Raw genomic sequence first — 14,928 nt, 5'->3', positions numbered from 1 at the left:
ATACTAATTGTAATAAATAAATAGACATCTATTAGCAAAATAAAAAAACCTTGGGGCATTGATTTATGTCATTGAGTCAGAACAAACCACAGTCCACAAAAAAAAAAAAAAGTCTTCTGCCACACTGTATGTATTTCAAAGTTCTTATAATTAGGTCAGATTCAACTTACATAACCTTAGAATAATAAAAATAAGATAAAAGTTTTAAGTTATGCTCCGTAACTTGGAAATGAACTTAAAGGGGTGGTCGCATGCGATTTCACTTTTTTAACTTTAGTTAGTGTGTAATGTTCCTGCTTGAGCATAAACAGTATCTGCAAAGTTACAGCGCTGAAAGTTCAATGCAAACGGAGATATTGTCTTTTAAAGTTATGGCAGTTTATTATACAAAAACGGCCGGTTTGGACTACAACAAGCTTCTTCCCGGGTTGGTGACATCATAAACCCTTGCTAGTCACCGCAGATGTTTCCGGACAACCTGTGCTTGGCACTTCAGCCAATAAAAATACATGAAACTACATTTGGCCATCTAACTAATCTAAGACCATTGTGTTTTTCGGAGAGATGGGGTTCATAGAAGTAGGAAGCAAACGAGCCGTTCAAAGGACAGTGGAGACAGCAGTATGGAATAAAGGTAAAATATAAGGAAAATACAGCGTTTAAAAAAAGAAGAAGAATTAAGACATGTTATACTGCGCCCCATAAACACAACCAAGCCTAGGAAAAAAACACGGAACCACCCCTTTCATTTTTTGAAAATAAATATTTCACGCTTCACAAATAGATTGTCTCAGGGCCATGCAAAGACATTTTGAGGGGCAGTGGCCGAAACCAAAAAAAGGGGCACTATAAGGGGGTTGAGTATTATCTTAATATAGAGAATGAATAACAAACCTTTAACAATCATACTGTAAATACAATTATTAGGCTTTAGTGCTACACAATTTATGTTGTTTTAATTATGCTTCCAAAAAGTTGATTCTGCGCTAACTTGTTCTCATTTATGTATTTTATTTTTTTGTTGTAGATTTAAATAGCAAATGAGAATCACTAAAATTATTGAATATATTTTGAGACAAAGGTCTTGTTTATGGTTTTGTTCATTGAAGCAACAGTTATCCAATAATGGAAGAATATGTAAAAGTATGGTATTTGGGGTAAAGGGCATATTTATCATGATAATAAACAGCTGAGTGATTTTAACATTTGTTGGCATGACGATTGAATTCAGATGGTAAATATCATACAGTGGGGCAAAATTTATTTAGTCAGCCACCAACTGTGCAAGTTCTCCCACTTAAAAAGATGAGAGACGGTTGTAATTTCATCATAGGTACACTTCAACTATGAGAGACAAATTGAGAAAACAAATAATCCAGAAAATCACATTGTCTGATTTTTAAAAAAAAATTTTTTTTTTTTTTTGCAAATTATGGTGGAAAATAAGTATTTGGTCACCTACAAAATAAGCAAGATTTCTGGCTTTCACAGACCTGTAACTTCTTCCTTAAGAGGCTCCTCTGTCCTCCACTCATTACCTGTATTAATGACACCTGTTTAAACTCTTTATCAGAATAAAAGACAGCTGTCCATGACCTTAAACAGTCAGTCTCCAAACTCAACTATGGCCAAGACCAAAGAGCTGTCAAAGGACACCAGAAACAAAATTGTAGACCTGCATCAAGCTGGGAAGACTGAATCTACAATAGGTAAGCTGCTTGATGTGAAGAAACCAACTGTGGGAGCAATTATTAGAAAATGGAAGCCATACAAGACTACTGATAATCTCTCTCGATCTGGGGCTCCACACAAGATCTCACCCTGTGGGGTCAAAATGATTACAAGAACGGTGAGCAAAAGCACAGAACCACATGGGGGGACCTAGTGAATGACCTGCAGAGAGCTGGGACCAAAGTAACAAAGACTAACATCAGTAACACACTATGCCGTCAGGGACTCAAATCCTGCAATGCCAGACGTGTCCCCCTGCTTAAGCCAGGACATGCCCAGGCCCGTCTGAAGTTTGCTAGAGAGCATTGGGATGATCCAGATGAGGATTGGGAGAATTTAATTTGGTCAGATAAAAGCATTTTTACCTTTTGGTAAAAACTTAACTTGTCGTGTTTGGATGACAAAGAATGCTGAGTTGCACTTTACTTTACTTTATTTATAAAAAAAAAGGCCATGTACAATTTTTAACATAAATGTTTCCATTTCATGTATTGTACCGGATTTAGCTCAAAGCTAATTTTCACCCGCAGTCTTTTGGCAGGTCGACATAAACAATAAAAAAACATACACAATACATATATACACAATAAAAACATATACATACTGTCACTACAAACAATAAAACAGCAACCATGTCAATGTCTAGCTGATAAGATTTAAAAAAATTTAACTGCATTTAAAAATACCAATAGTTTTACAGCCTTTTATACAGCCTCTGCCCTGAGTCGTAGCTTTCACAAAGCACCATACCTACTGTGAAGCATGGGGATGGAAATATCATGCTTTGGGGCTGTTTTTCTGCAGAGGAACCGGGACGACTGATCCGTGTAAAGGAAAGCATGAATGGGGCCATGTATCGTGAGATTTATCGTCTTTCAGCATGACAATGATCCCAAACACAGCACCTAGGCAATGAAGGAGTGGCTTCGTAAGAAGCATTTTAAGGTCCTGGAGTGGCCTAGCCAGTCTCCAAATCTCAACCCTATATAAAAATAGTTTGAGGGAGTTGAAAATCCGTGTTGCTAAGTGACAGCACCAAAACATCACTGCTCTAGAGGAGATCTGAATGGAGGAATGGGCCAAACTACCAGCAACAGTGTGTTAAAACCTTGTGGCGACGTACAGAAGACTTTTGACTTCTGTCATTGCCAACAAACAGTATATAACAAAGTATTGAGATTAACTTTTGAACAAATACTTTATAATTAATACTTTTAACTTTTCCCACCATTTGCAAATAAATTCTTTAAAAATCAAATAATGTGATTTTCTGGATTTTTTTTCTCATTGTGTCTCTCATAGTCTCTCTCATCTTTTTAAGTGAGAGAACTTGCACAACTGTTGGCTGACTACATTTTTTTAAATGACTAAATAAAAATGATTATCATAAAAATATGATACTTATCCTATCATATAATACAAATATATTTATTTGTTACTACTGTAAACCTTTATTGAAATTATTATGGGATCTCATTTAGTGTTTTCAGATTCTTTATGTTTAAAATGTTTTTATATTAGCACAATTTAATAATTAATATTTTAGGACAATAATTAATTATTTTATTCATTAAAATAAAAGAAAATACTGCACACTTTTCTAAAGAGATTTTTTTGCACAAGTATGAACTTAAACATGATTAAAAAGCAAAAATAATTCTCAGGGTGTGCCTTTACCTACATTGTATACACTGTATACCCTATAATACAACTCATTTATAATAGCCTTAATTACCTTTTTTAATTGTGTATACGATTAATATGGTCTTAATAAAATACCATAAATAGGACGTATGTTATAGATACTAGTATTACCATTTTTCTCAGTTGCTTTGGTACATTTCTCAAATCAAACTCACAATTTGCAAAACAGTAAGTGCATTTCTCAAAACAATTTGTACAAAACACTGTGGATAACCTGCAAAAGCCACTCTCTTACTCAAAATCCTTAGTTCATCTTTCAAAAGTAAATATCTGTGTCAATGAACATGTCAGTGCCATCAGAATGACAAGTCCTTGTGGCATTGTGTACGGATAAGACAGTCAAATTGTTTAGTCATGTTGTCAATATAACAGTTTACTCTGGAGGGATGTTCTGATGGAAACTATGGCTAAAGTTTTGATGACAGCTATTGTCAATTGTAATTTACATCTTAGTGTATGTGTGAGTAAAATTGCAAGAGAATGGAAAAAATTCAAATTTACACTCTTACTGTTTGTCCTGTATTTTATTGACAGAACATGTCATTGAGATACAGAAATGAAAAGACAGCACTGAAAAGCACACACACAAAAAAACCTAAAGAAGAAATGTGAACATAGTAAAAACAGTGCATGCGGTGCTGTAGAAATATATATATATATATATATATATATATATATATATATATATATATATATATATATATATATATATATATATATATATATATACCTTCTAGTTGATGTTTCATGAGAAGCCCCTTCGTTAGAGAAAGTCAAGATTCACCTGGGAGAGCAATTTACCAATTCAGGACAGATTTAGAAAAAAGTCGAATGGTAATATAGAAAGTATAGAAATATTCTTGACATATTATGATAACTTGTTCAACCATTTTGCATGTAAAGACATATGCTATGAGCTTGTGCCTAAATGTCGTGGGGGGGGTGAGACTATTCATCAGAGACCCAATATAATACATTTTGATCAACATGAGATCAACAGAGAATTGTACATAATCATTTGCATGGATGTACCAAAGCATTTGCAACTTGTTCAAAGAAATGAGAAACAGCTTTTTTGATGTGCACAAGTGACACAATGATGTGAGAATTGACACATCAGGTCAATTGATTTTACAGGAGTTAGAGTGGCAAACTGTCTGTTAAATATTCTACAGTACTCTTACTACTCTATGTCGATTTACCCACTGGCATCCTGGAGCTTTGAATCCATGTTTAAAATGTTAAAATGACAACGCTTTTATGGGAGTCCTCTGGGGGTGAGGGAGGAAAGGGGGCAACATGGGCACCTCAGCCGATGAGGGGCAGTGGCTCTAGCCACTGGGCCACCCCCATGTGCACGGCCCTGATAAGACACACTCAGTAAGCTCTCCCGTTTTAGGCCAATGTCAAAGTCCTTTTTAAATGTCCTGCACCAGACCCAAAAGTAGTACACAATATTTGCATAAAAAGCACTTCAGAGGCTAAAAGGAGCTTCACCAATATTTATATTATTAAAAGATTGAAACGGAAAAAATGCAGCCTATAAAATGCTCAATTTCTATTTATCAGTTTTTACATAGTTTGCTGCTAATGCAGCTCATGTTATTCACTACCAGCATATGATTTTGTTGCATTAAAACTGTTGCAGTTGACTATATTATGGAGTGATGGAATCTAAAAGGTAACCAAGAGGCTGCGTGCTTTCATCAGACGTTTCTGGCGACTCAGTAAGCTCTCCCGCTTTAGGCCAATGTCCAAGTCCTCTTTAAGGAGGTTGTCCACACCATCTTTATCTTGCAGCAACTGCAACAAGTTCCTTTGCAGCTCAATAGCTGCTTCCTGGAGCAACATATAGCGGATAACCATTGGGATCTGGTCAGCTAGACGCTTGCTTGCAATCTGTTAAGATAGATAAGACAGCATCTCAGATATACGTTTTAATTTGAGCTTCCTCTGATGGCACAGAAAGCTTTAGTTGGCATACTTACTGTGTAGTAGGACTCGAGGTGCAACCTCATCTCACGCAAGGTGGCATGACTGCCTGTGGTGACATCTGCGTTCACAAACTGAAACTTCACCTTTTGGGGCCTGTCATTTTCCATCTCTTCCATTTTATCCTTTGCATCTTGCAGGCTCTCGCTGTATGTGCCATCTTGACTGTAAACAATGAGCTCCATCTTGAATTGGGTCCTCAGCATGGATTCTGCCAAGGATTCTTTGTTTTGCTTGATAGCTTCGATTTTAGTCTAAGTATTAAAAAAAAACACAATTTCTATCAATTTTAATTGTAATTCAAAGGCATTTGAAGTAATGTGAGTTGTAATTCTATACAATTTATTAGTATCATCAACATGCATAATTAACAGAAAAGCCCATAAAAAATGCCTTAAACATTTGAAAAAAAGTACCTTTGCTATTTTTATAAGATTGGGGAATCCAATGAAGCTGCATTGGGCCAGCTGGATGAACCTCTTTCTAACAACATCTGTTAACACAAACACATTTAATACAACTAGTATGGTTAACTTTTTATTTCAAGGTTGATTATATATTGAATCCGGTCTTGACACATGCCACAAAAAGGTACTGATCACTAATTTGCAGTTCCTTTAATAGAAGGAAAATCCATCTGAAGCAACCTTGGGTTGCATGTCTTAATGAAGGAGAGAATGTTGAGTTAATGGGTTGCCTTTCATTGTGATATTTGATATTTTTCCAATAGGCATTAGGCAACAAAACTATAAATGCATTGTGCCAACTGGAAAGTTTATTGGGTTGCTATTTCCAGGTCCTGGTTTTCTTGACAATTCTAAGATTCCATCTTTGAGGCAATAGCCTGGAAAATGCCCTTTTTATTTAGCCATTTCAGCATGACCAAGAGCCCAAGAACTAAGTGATGCTGCATGAAAATGGTCAAATGCTGTATATCCCAAAGATGTTAATGGGATAGTTCACCCCAGAATGAAAATGATGTCATTACTTATTGGCCCTTATGTTGTTCCAAACCTCTGTGTGATTCTTTCTTCTGTTGAACCCAATATTTTGGAGGCAACGTGGGGGAGAGGATGCTGGCGCTGTCTGTTCGCCACTTCTCCACCCACAAATCATGTTAACTGTACTATTAGATTTAGATTTATTTTATTATGTTTGTGACTAGTCTAACAGTCAGAGCTACAATTAGGACTGTTGCTGATTGCTGGCAGCCACTTAGAGGACATTGTTTGCCATTTTCCACCACTTCTCTTCTTCAGACTTCCACCATCAGCTCTGTTTTCTGTTAAGAAAAGCTTTTAACTGTTATGTGCTGGTTGTTTGATTGTTTGTATATATTTTTACTTGTTATTCATGTTGTTAATTTTTCCCTTTGTTGCACTGAGATTCTTCGGAATGAAAGGGGTGTTATACAGTCTTGTTCAAAATAATAGCAGTACAATGTGACTAACCAGAATAATCAAGGTTTTTCGTATATTTTTTATTGCTACGTGGCAAACAAGTTACCAGTAGGTTCAGTAGATTCTCAGAAAACAAATGAGACCCAGCATTCATGATATGCACGCTCTTAAGGCTGTGCAATTGGGCAATTAGTTGAAAGGGGTGTGTTCAAAAAAATAGCAGTGTGGCATTCAATCACTGAGGTCATCAATTTTGTGAAGAAACAGGTGTGAATCAGGTGGCCCCTATTTAAGGATGAAGCCAACACTTGTTGAACATGCATTTGAAAGCTGAGGAAAATGGGTCGTTCAAGACATTGTTCAGAAGAACAGCGTACTTTGATTAAAAAGTTGATTAGAGAGGGGAAAACCTATAAAGAGGTGCAAAAAATGATAGGCTGTTCAGCTAAAATGATCTCCAATGCCTTAAAATGGAGAGCAAAACCAGAGAGACGTGGAAGAAAACGGAAGACAACCATCAAAATGGATAGAAGAATAACCAGAATGGCAAAGGCTCAGCCAATGATCACCTCCATGATGATCAAAGACAGTCTGGAGTTACCTGTAAGTACTGTGACAGTTAGAAGACGTCTGTGTGAAGCTAATCTATTTTCAAGAATCCCCCGCAAAGTCCCTCTGTTAAAAAAAAGGCATGTGCAGAAGAGGTTACAATTTGCCAAAGAACACATCAACTGGCCTAAAGAGAAATGGAGGAACATTTTGTGGACTGATGAGAGTAAAATTGTTCTTTTTGGGTCCAAGGGCCACAGGCAGTTTGTGAGACGACCCCCAAACTCTGAATTCAAGCCACAGTAGACAGTGAAGACAGTGAAGCATGGAGGTGCAAGCATCATGATATGGGCATGTTTCTCCTACTATGGTGTTGGGCCTATTCATCGCATACCAGGGATCATGGATCAGTTTGCATATGTTAAAATACTTGAAGAGGTCATGTTGCCCTATGCTGAAGAGGACATGCCCTTGAAACGGTTGTTTCAACAAGACAATGACCCAAAACACACTAGTAAACGGGCAAAGTCTTGGTTCCAAACCAACAAAATTAATGTTATGGAGTGGCCAGCCCAATCTCCAGACCTTAATCCAATTGAGAACTTGTGGGGTGATATCAAAAATGCTGTTTCTGAAGCAAAACCAAGAAATGTGAATGAATTGTGGAATGTTGTTAAAGAATCATGGAGTGGAATAACAGCTGAGAGGTGCCACAAGTTGGTTGACTCCATGCCACACAGATGTCAAGCAGTTTTAAAAAACTGTGGTCATACAACTAAATTTTAGTTTAGTGATTCACAGGATTGCTAAATCCCAGAAAAAAAAAAAAGTTTGTACAAAATAGTTTTGAGTTTGTACAGTCAAAGGTAGACACTGCTATTTTTTTGAACACACCCCTTTCAACTAATTGCCCAATTGCACAGCCTTAAGAGCGTGCATATCATGAATGCTGGGTCTTGTTTGTTTTCTGACAATCTACTGAACCTACTGGTAACTTGTTTGCCACGTAGCAATAAAAAATATACTAAAAACCTTGATTATTCTGGTTAGTCACATTGTACTGCTATTATTTTGAACAATACTGTACATAAAATCTATTATTATTATTATTATTATTATTATTAATATTTTGAATAATGTTGTTAGACAATTGACGACTATAGCATTTTATTTCCTACTATTGAAATCAACGGATGCCGTCAACATTTAAAATATCTTTGTTTGTGTTTAACAGAAGAAAGAAACTCATACAGGTTTGGAAAAACATGAGGGTAATTACTTTGGGGTAATTTGGGGGTGAACTATCCCTTTAATGATTAAAATGTAAGTGCCCACATACTTTGTTCATGTTATGCATTATGACAGTATACTCAAGTAGAACAGTACAGTCTGAATAACATGACTGAAAACATCATAAATGGATTCGAAATATAAACAACACTAACCAGAGACAGTCTTCAGTATCTTTAATGCAGGTTCCTCCATCAGCTTAATCTGTTCCCTGACCAGCCCCTCAAATGTCTTGTAATTGATGAATCCTGGAAGCTCTCTTCCCCGATATTTGGCTTCATAGTTATCAACTTCTCTCAGAATCTTCTTGTTGACTGCAAAGAGTTTTTTAACATGGTCAAAAAACTAATTTAGCTTTGATTTGTGCATCTAAAAGTGTGTTTTTAGTAAAAATGTACTAACTTAGATTAATTTTGCAATATAGGTTTGTAATTAATTGATTTAAACTGGTAAGAGTATATTATTATGCATTTTAAGCAAAAACACAAAAGCAAGAGTACAATCAGGAGATACCAAGCTTCACTCACAGGAATGTCCAGATCGATTCAAGAAGCTATTCCATTTTGCAAATTCATCTCGAAGTTCTGGAAAAATCAATAGATCTAAGGCACACTTTGTTTCCTCCCCAGTGGTCAGGTTGAACATATCGTGAGTGAAAGCTGTGACTTTCTAAATGATGAGATGTGAAATATTTCAGTGACTGAGTATGACCCTTTACTATATTCATCCTTTGATACAGTAGATTTAAAGGCTGTACTCACATCGATGAGAAAGCTCAGTCTTTCTGCAGGGTCTGATGGGGGTCCGTTGCCATAGGCCTCCAGTTCCTTCTGTGTTTCTGCAAGCTTTGTCTCAATTTGCTCTTCTAAACGAGGCAGGGATTTCTACACAGCAATTATGAAAATTTGCTGTTTATAATAAGTCTAAAAATCATGTAGTTATCTTGTGTTCAAATTATACAATTATTTCACCTGAATATGATGAACCAATTCAATTGTTAGTTTCTCAGCCAACTTTGGAACAGTAGCAAAACCTTCTTCATAGAGTTTGCTGAGGAAAAATGACATATATACTTAAAGGGGAGGTTGCATGCGATTTCACTTTTTTAACTTTAGTTAGTGTGTAATGTTGCTGCTTGAGCATAAACAGTATCTGCAAAGTTACAGCGCTGAAAGTTCAATGCAAACGGAGATATTGTCTTTTAAAGTTATGGCAGTTTATCGCCTACAAAAACAGTTGGGTGCGTTTTTCGGAGGGATGGGCTTCATAGAAGCAGGAAGCAAACGTTCAAAGGACAGTAGAGACAGCAGTGTGGAATAAAGGTAAAATATAAGAAAAATACAGTGTTTAAAAAGAAATGAAGTATTAACACATGTTATACTGTGCCCCATAAACAAAACCAAGCCTAGAAAAAAAACACGGAACCACCCCTTTAATATGATAACATACTATTACAGCACTGATTTACTAAAATTTCAAATAACACTGTGTTTGCACTTGCATGTTCATATACTGCACCTGATTTATGACCACAGTTGCGCAAACAAGCACGCATGCAAAAGGAAAATCAAACATAGCAATTCCTCTCACATAAATGTTCTCAGTAAACACTATGGTTTTTGATATGTATTTGATTGTATCGTGTTTATACAGTATATATCATGTGTGATGTCTGTATAACGTATTTGATTCTATCATTAATATGTATTTACATATACATTTACATAGGAATATGCTCCCATGCGCAGAAGGGATTCAATATCTGTAGAATAAGTTTAAAAGAATAAAACCCACCTGAAATGAGCATGGTCTTTGAAGAAGGCATTCTCTGTTACTGTGGCCTCATTAAGAGTGACCTGATCTATAATCTCTTTTTGTCCCCTGCACCTTACAATCATGTAGCCTTTACAAAGGGGAATGACCTCATTGTGCACAATGTCTACCACTGTCCCTTCAGTGCCCTTATCCACCAGGTCCGGCTTGGTTAAGATGCCTGTTGTGTAGCAACAACATTATCAGAATATGAATGGTAAACTATGGTTTTACTGATGTATAGCATTGAAATGCAATGAGTTATGCACACCTAAAGTCCTTTCTCCCTCAGCGTCCTCCTCCTGCGCCATCTTCAATGCTTCTGTGGTTGCGATGTCAACATTGCATGGCACCACAACCAGATTGATTGTTTCTTGCTTTGAAACAAACTTCCGGATCAGTCTCTTAATCTAGAAGAAAGGCATTTGATTAATGATTCTGGTAATTACAATGTTATTTCCAATAAAATGTAATTTGAAAAATATAGTATAAAGTTTACCTGATCTCCAATATTCTCAGGCTGACCCTTAACAGCCACTCGTGCAATCCCAGGGAGGTCAATGAGTGTGAGGTCAGGAACATTGGCAGAGGTGATCTGCAGACTGATGAGTTCATCACTAATACCAACACCTACCCCAGCCATCTCATCCTGGGCTGCAATTATAATTAGAGGTAAGACTTTACGAAATATATCTACTCTTTTGGAAGAATTCAAGGTGACGTCAAGGTGCATTCTAAGCATTTTCTACCTTCACGAATCTTTTTCTCCACTTCTGTCATCAATGTCTTCCTCGTAGTTCTGGTAACTGATTCTCCCATGCCACTTCTCTTCGTCTTTAGTTCTTTTCATTTTGAGCTCAAGAGGGCATCGTGTAACAATTCCTTACAAAACATGAAAGGGTGGACGCAAGACAGTTTCACCATGGTGTTGTTGAAAGTGTCATACCATGTAACACAAAGTGTCACCATGTAAACTCACGTCGATTAAATTTTTGAATGTGTTTTAATTGTATGTTGTCCTTACCGCTTCCCCTGGGTAACGCGACTCCTGACAGCGCCTCCAGAACAGAACTCTTTCCTGAGCTTTGGTCTCCAATGACGGCGATGGCAGGCAACGCAAGATCCTTTTCGACTCCTAAAGACCGTAAATTGTCGATAGTGTCGATGCAAGGGCGGATTTTTTCCTCATATTGCTGACTGAACGTGTAACTCATTTTCTCCATCCTTAAATAACGTCAAAATGTCAAAGAGCAAAACCAACTAGCAAAAAAGTACTTCACGTCGATATGTCAGACGCGATATGGGCTATTCGTGCTCTCCTCGAAGTGATGCGATTTCCTCAAAGGTAAGTGAATATTTTCTTTAAGTTTCGATTCCTGCAAAACACACTAGTTTCGTTTCGCCAATTGATGTAGGCTACGGTTTCATTGTTCAGTACATGCATGATGCATGGTAAAATAAACATTGTCAGGTTTATTATTCAGTCTGGTCACGTGATAATTGACAAAACGGCAAAAGAAAAAAAAAGAAAGTGTTAGGGAAAGACTTTGTTTGCGTACCACCTGTTTCCACATACAGGTAGCATGTTTGAGTACGGGAAGCAGTGCTTAACTCGAGACAACCTATGAATGAGCAAGCAACACAGTGCTACAAACAAGAGTAAAAAAACATTATTTTACGTTTTATTCCGTGGTAAGGTTTTCAAACTCTGAGCCTATGTTGTCTAGTTTGCATATTTTACATACACAAATCGTACCCATCCATTTTTACATTCAGCATTGTATATGACTTCGAGTAAACTCATCTAAATGGCAATTTCTACAGTTGATCAGTGAACAGTAGGCTATTCCTACTGTTAACAACTGTGCTCTCCTAATCTTTCCATATAATCATTTACTATAAGGTGTCATTTACTTTTTTAAAGTAATTTACTTAACAGTGTTGTGAAAAGTTACTTTTAAAAGTAATGCATTGCAATATTGTGTTGCTCCCTAAAAAGTAACTAATTCCTTTGTTACTTTTTATGGAAGGTAATCTGTTATATTAATTTTGCGTAACTTTTATCACATGGGCTGGAGTTGCTTGTAATTTATTTGTTTTTTAATTACAAAAAAAGTTATATTTTTAGCAAATGTAAAATGTATATGAACAAAATGAATAAACTTCAGACAAAAGGAAATGCAAACTCATGCCTGTACAGTAGATGGCGAAGTTAAAAACTTTTCAGATCTGCCATTCTGGATTGAAGACGATTAGGGTGCAGGAGAATTAAATTCAACACGCTTCAGCAACAAACAAAATTAAACAAATGTGATGTTTATCTAAAGTAATTTTTGCTTATTATTATGGTTGAAGTGGATAATTGAAGGACTGCAGGAAATACATTGTTGAATAAATTGAGACTGAATATATGTAGCATATTTGTGTAATTTAATATATTTAATTAGTTAGATGAATACATTTATTCTAAAACTACAATAACCATCATGTTCACAGCATACACAATACCTGTACACTTATTATTTCTCTCAACACGGGGACAGAAGAGCTGTCAGTCAATAAATGGAAAAACAAAATAACTTGAATTAATTATTTTAAGTAAATTTAAGCCTTTAAGATATTTTGCTGTAAATGTAAAAGTAAAGCATTACTTTACTTGAAAAAATAATCTGATTACATAACTCAATTTACTTGTACAACCTTACCCCCAACAATGGTTATACCTGTAGGCTAAATTATTTGCGAAATTGAAATATAATAATAATAATAATAATTTTATTAATAAAGTTAATTTAATAAATATTTAATTTTATTGTAAATTGTCATTTGAAGTGTCTGTTTTCTGGTGAAGTTTCAGTTGAAATCAGAGAATATGAAAAAACCTCTAGAAATTATATATGAAAACCCCTGTAGAGGGGGCTGTTTCTCCATAATCACAATACAGAAATAAATAAATGATTAGGGTGAGCAGCACTGTCTGAATAGCAGGTCTTCTGGCCATGATAATTAAAGAACCAATAATAAGTCATCTCTAAAGTTGAAACCCTTAAATGCTGTATTTTATTACGTGTGTATAATGGATATAATTTGCCGTTCCTATTATTTGTATGATCGCAAGCCCCAGAACAGCTGAAAATAATTAATGTATAGCTTTTGGCATGTGCAATTTTTTCATTGCACAAGTCATCACATTTTTAACACTGTAAACTGGTGTAGAAGGACAGGAATTAATCTGTCAACAAGTTGTATTCTGCATAATTTCAAATATGACGTTTTTGTAAATTGTTTCTGAAAAAGTACAGCAGTTGTTTATACTGTTTGTTTACCAAAACTGCTTCAAAGAATTGTTTTAAATCATTTTGTGATTTCTTTAAGACCATTCTTCTCAAAACCAACAATTTGCAAGTTCAAAGTAATACACAAGCTCTGCTCAATGCCTTGGAGGACTGTTAGTTTCCCTGGCTGTTTGACCAGTGTTTATTGACCAGAACACATTTTCAGGAACGTTGAAAGATGTTGTAAATATTGTTATAAATGAGCGTTTAAAATATTTATTCTGTGTCAGGTATTTCCCATTGCATCTAAAGTGTTGATGAAGCATTATTGTGACCTCAGTTGACCGTGTGATTTTATACATTAGCTGGTCCTCCAAGCCCACCCAAGCCTCAGTATTAGGCATTGTATGTGGTGCTGTCAGCATGACTGTATGTGTCTTGAAAGTCAGAAAGGTGAAACAAGCCATCCTGAAGTCTTTGTTTGGGTGCAGTGGACGCTGAGCTCCAGTTTTAGAGTCAGCCAACTAGTTTGAAGGATGTAGTGAGAGATATCTTTTGAGATATCATTTTTATATTTTATATTATAATCTGTTGAATACAGCTAATTGTGACACTGCTGACTTATATTTTTTTTAGATTATAGTTTTTTTTAGAGTCAGGCCACAATGCATCAATTCTGTGCTTTTATCATAATATGTGCCCTCACTTGCACAGAAATCAAATAATCGATAAACATTTGAAGAGTTTGATTATTATGCCAGGATATTTTCTCACGATAATAAACATTAAGATAAGTTAAAGTAATAGTTCACCCAAAAATGCTGTCATCATTTACCCTCATGATGATGTTCATATCCTAACACAAAATGCACTATTTTGAAGAATGTTAGTGACCAAACCCATAAATGGTTCCCATTTACTCCCACTGTTTTTTTTTCTTTCATTTTTTAGTCCATACAATGGAGATCAATGGAATCAATCGACCTATCGAGGCATGGACTCCACTAGACCCCTGAAGGTGTGCTGTGGTATCTGGCACCAAGATGTTAGCAGCAGATACTTTTAAGTCCTGTAAATTGCAGATGCTTGATTGGATGGAGATCTGGGGAATTTGGTGGCCAACACCTCAAATTCGTTGTTGTGCTCCTCAAACCATTCCTGGACCATTTTTGCTT

General features: G+C 36.0%; 1 protein-coding gene across 1 annotated transcript; it reads right to left on the bottom strand.

The window, feature by feature from the left end:
- Positions 1–4,976: 4,976 nt before the first annotated feature.
- On the bottom strand, positions 4,977–11,917 carry LOC137073556 (interferon-induced GTP-binding protein MxA-like). Its single transcript, XM_067442168.1, is given in 13 exon segments — positions 4,977–5,334; positions 5,424–5,681; positions 5,844–5,920; positions 8,822–8,980; positions 9,194–9,335; positions 9,428–9,550; positions 9,638–9,716; positions 10,461–10,659; positions 10,750–10,888; positions 10,978–11,132; positions 11,228–11,253; positions 11,255–11,360; positions 11,503–11,917. Coding segments are annotated over 13 exon segments (1,887 nt in total). The 5' UTR covers positions 11,702–11,917; the 3' UTR covers positions 4,977–5,109.
- Between the last annotated feature and the right edge of the window lie 3,011 nt (positions 11,918–14,928).

This window comes from Pseudorasbora parva, chromosome 4, assembly GCF_024679245.1.
Source record: "Pseudorasbora parva isolate DD20220531a chromosome 4, ASM2467924v1, whole genome shotgun sequence".
NCBI lineage: Eukaryota > Metazoa > Chordata > Actinopteri > Cypriniformes > Gobionidae > Pseudorasbora > Pseudorasbora parva.
This window is presented reverse-complemented; position numbering and strand designations above follow the sequence as displayed.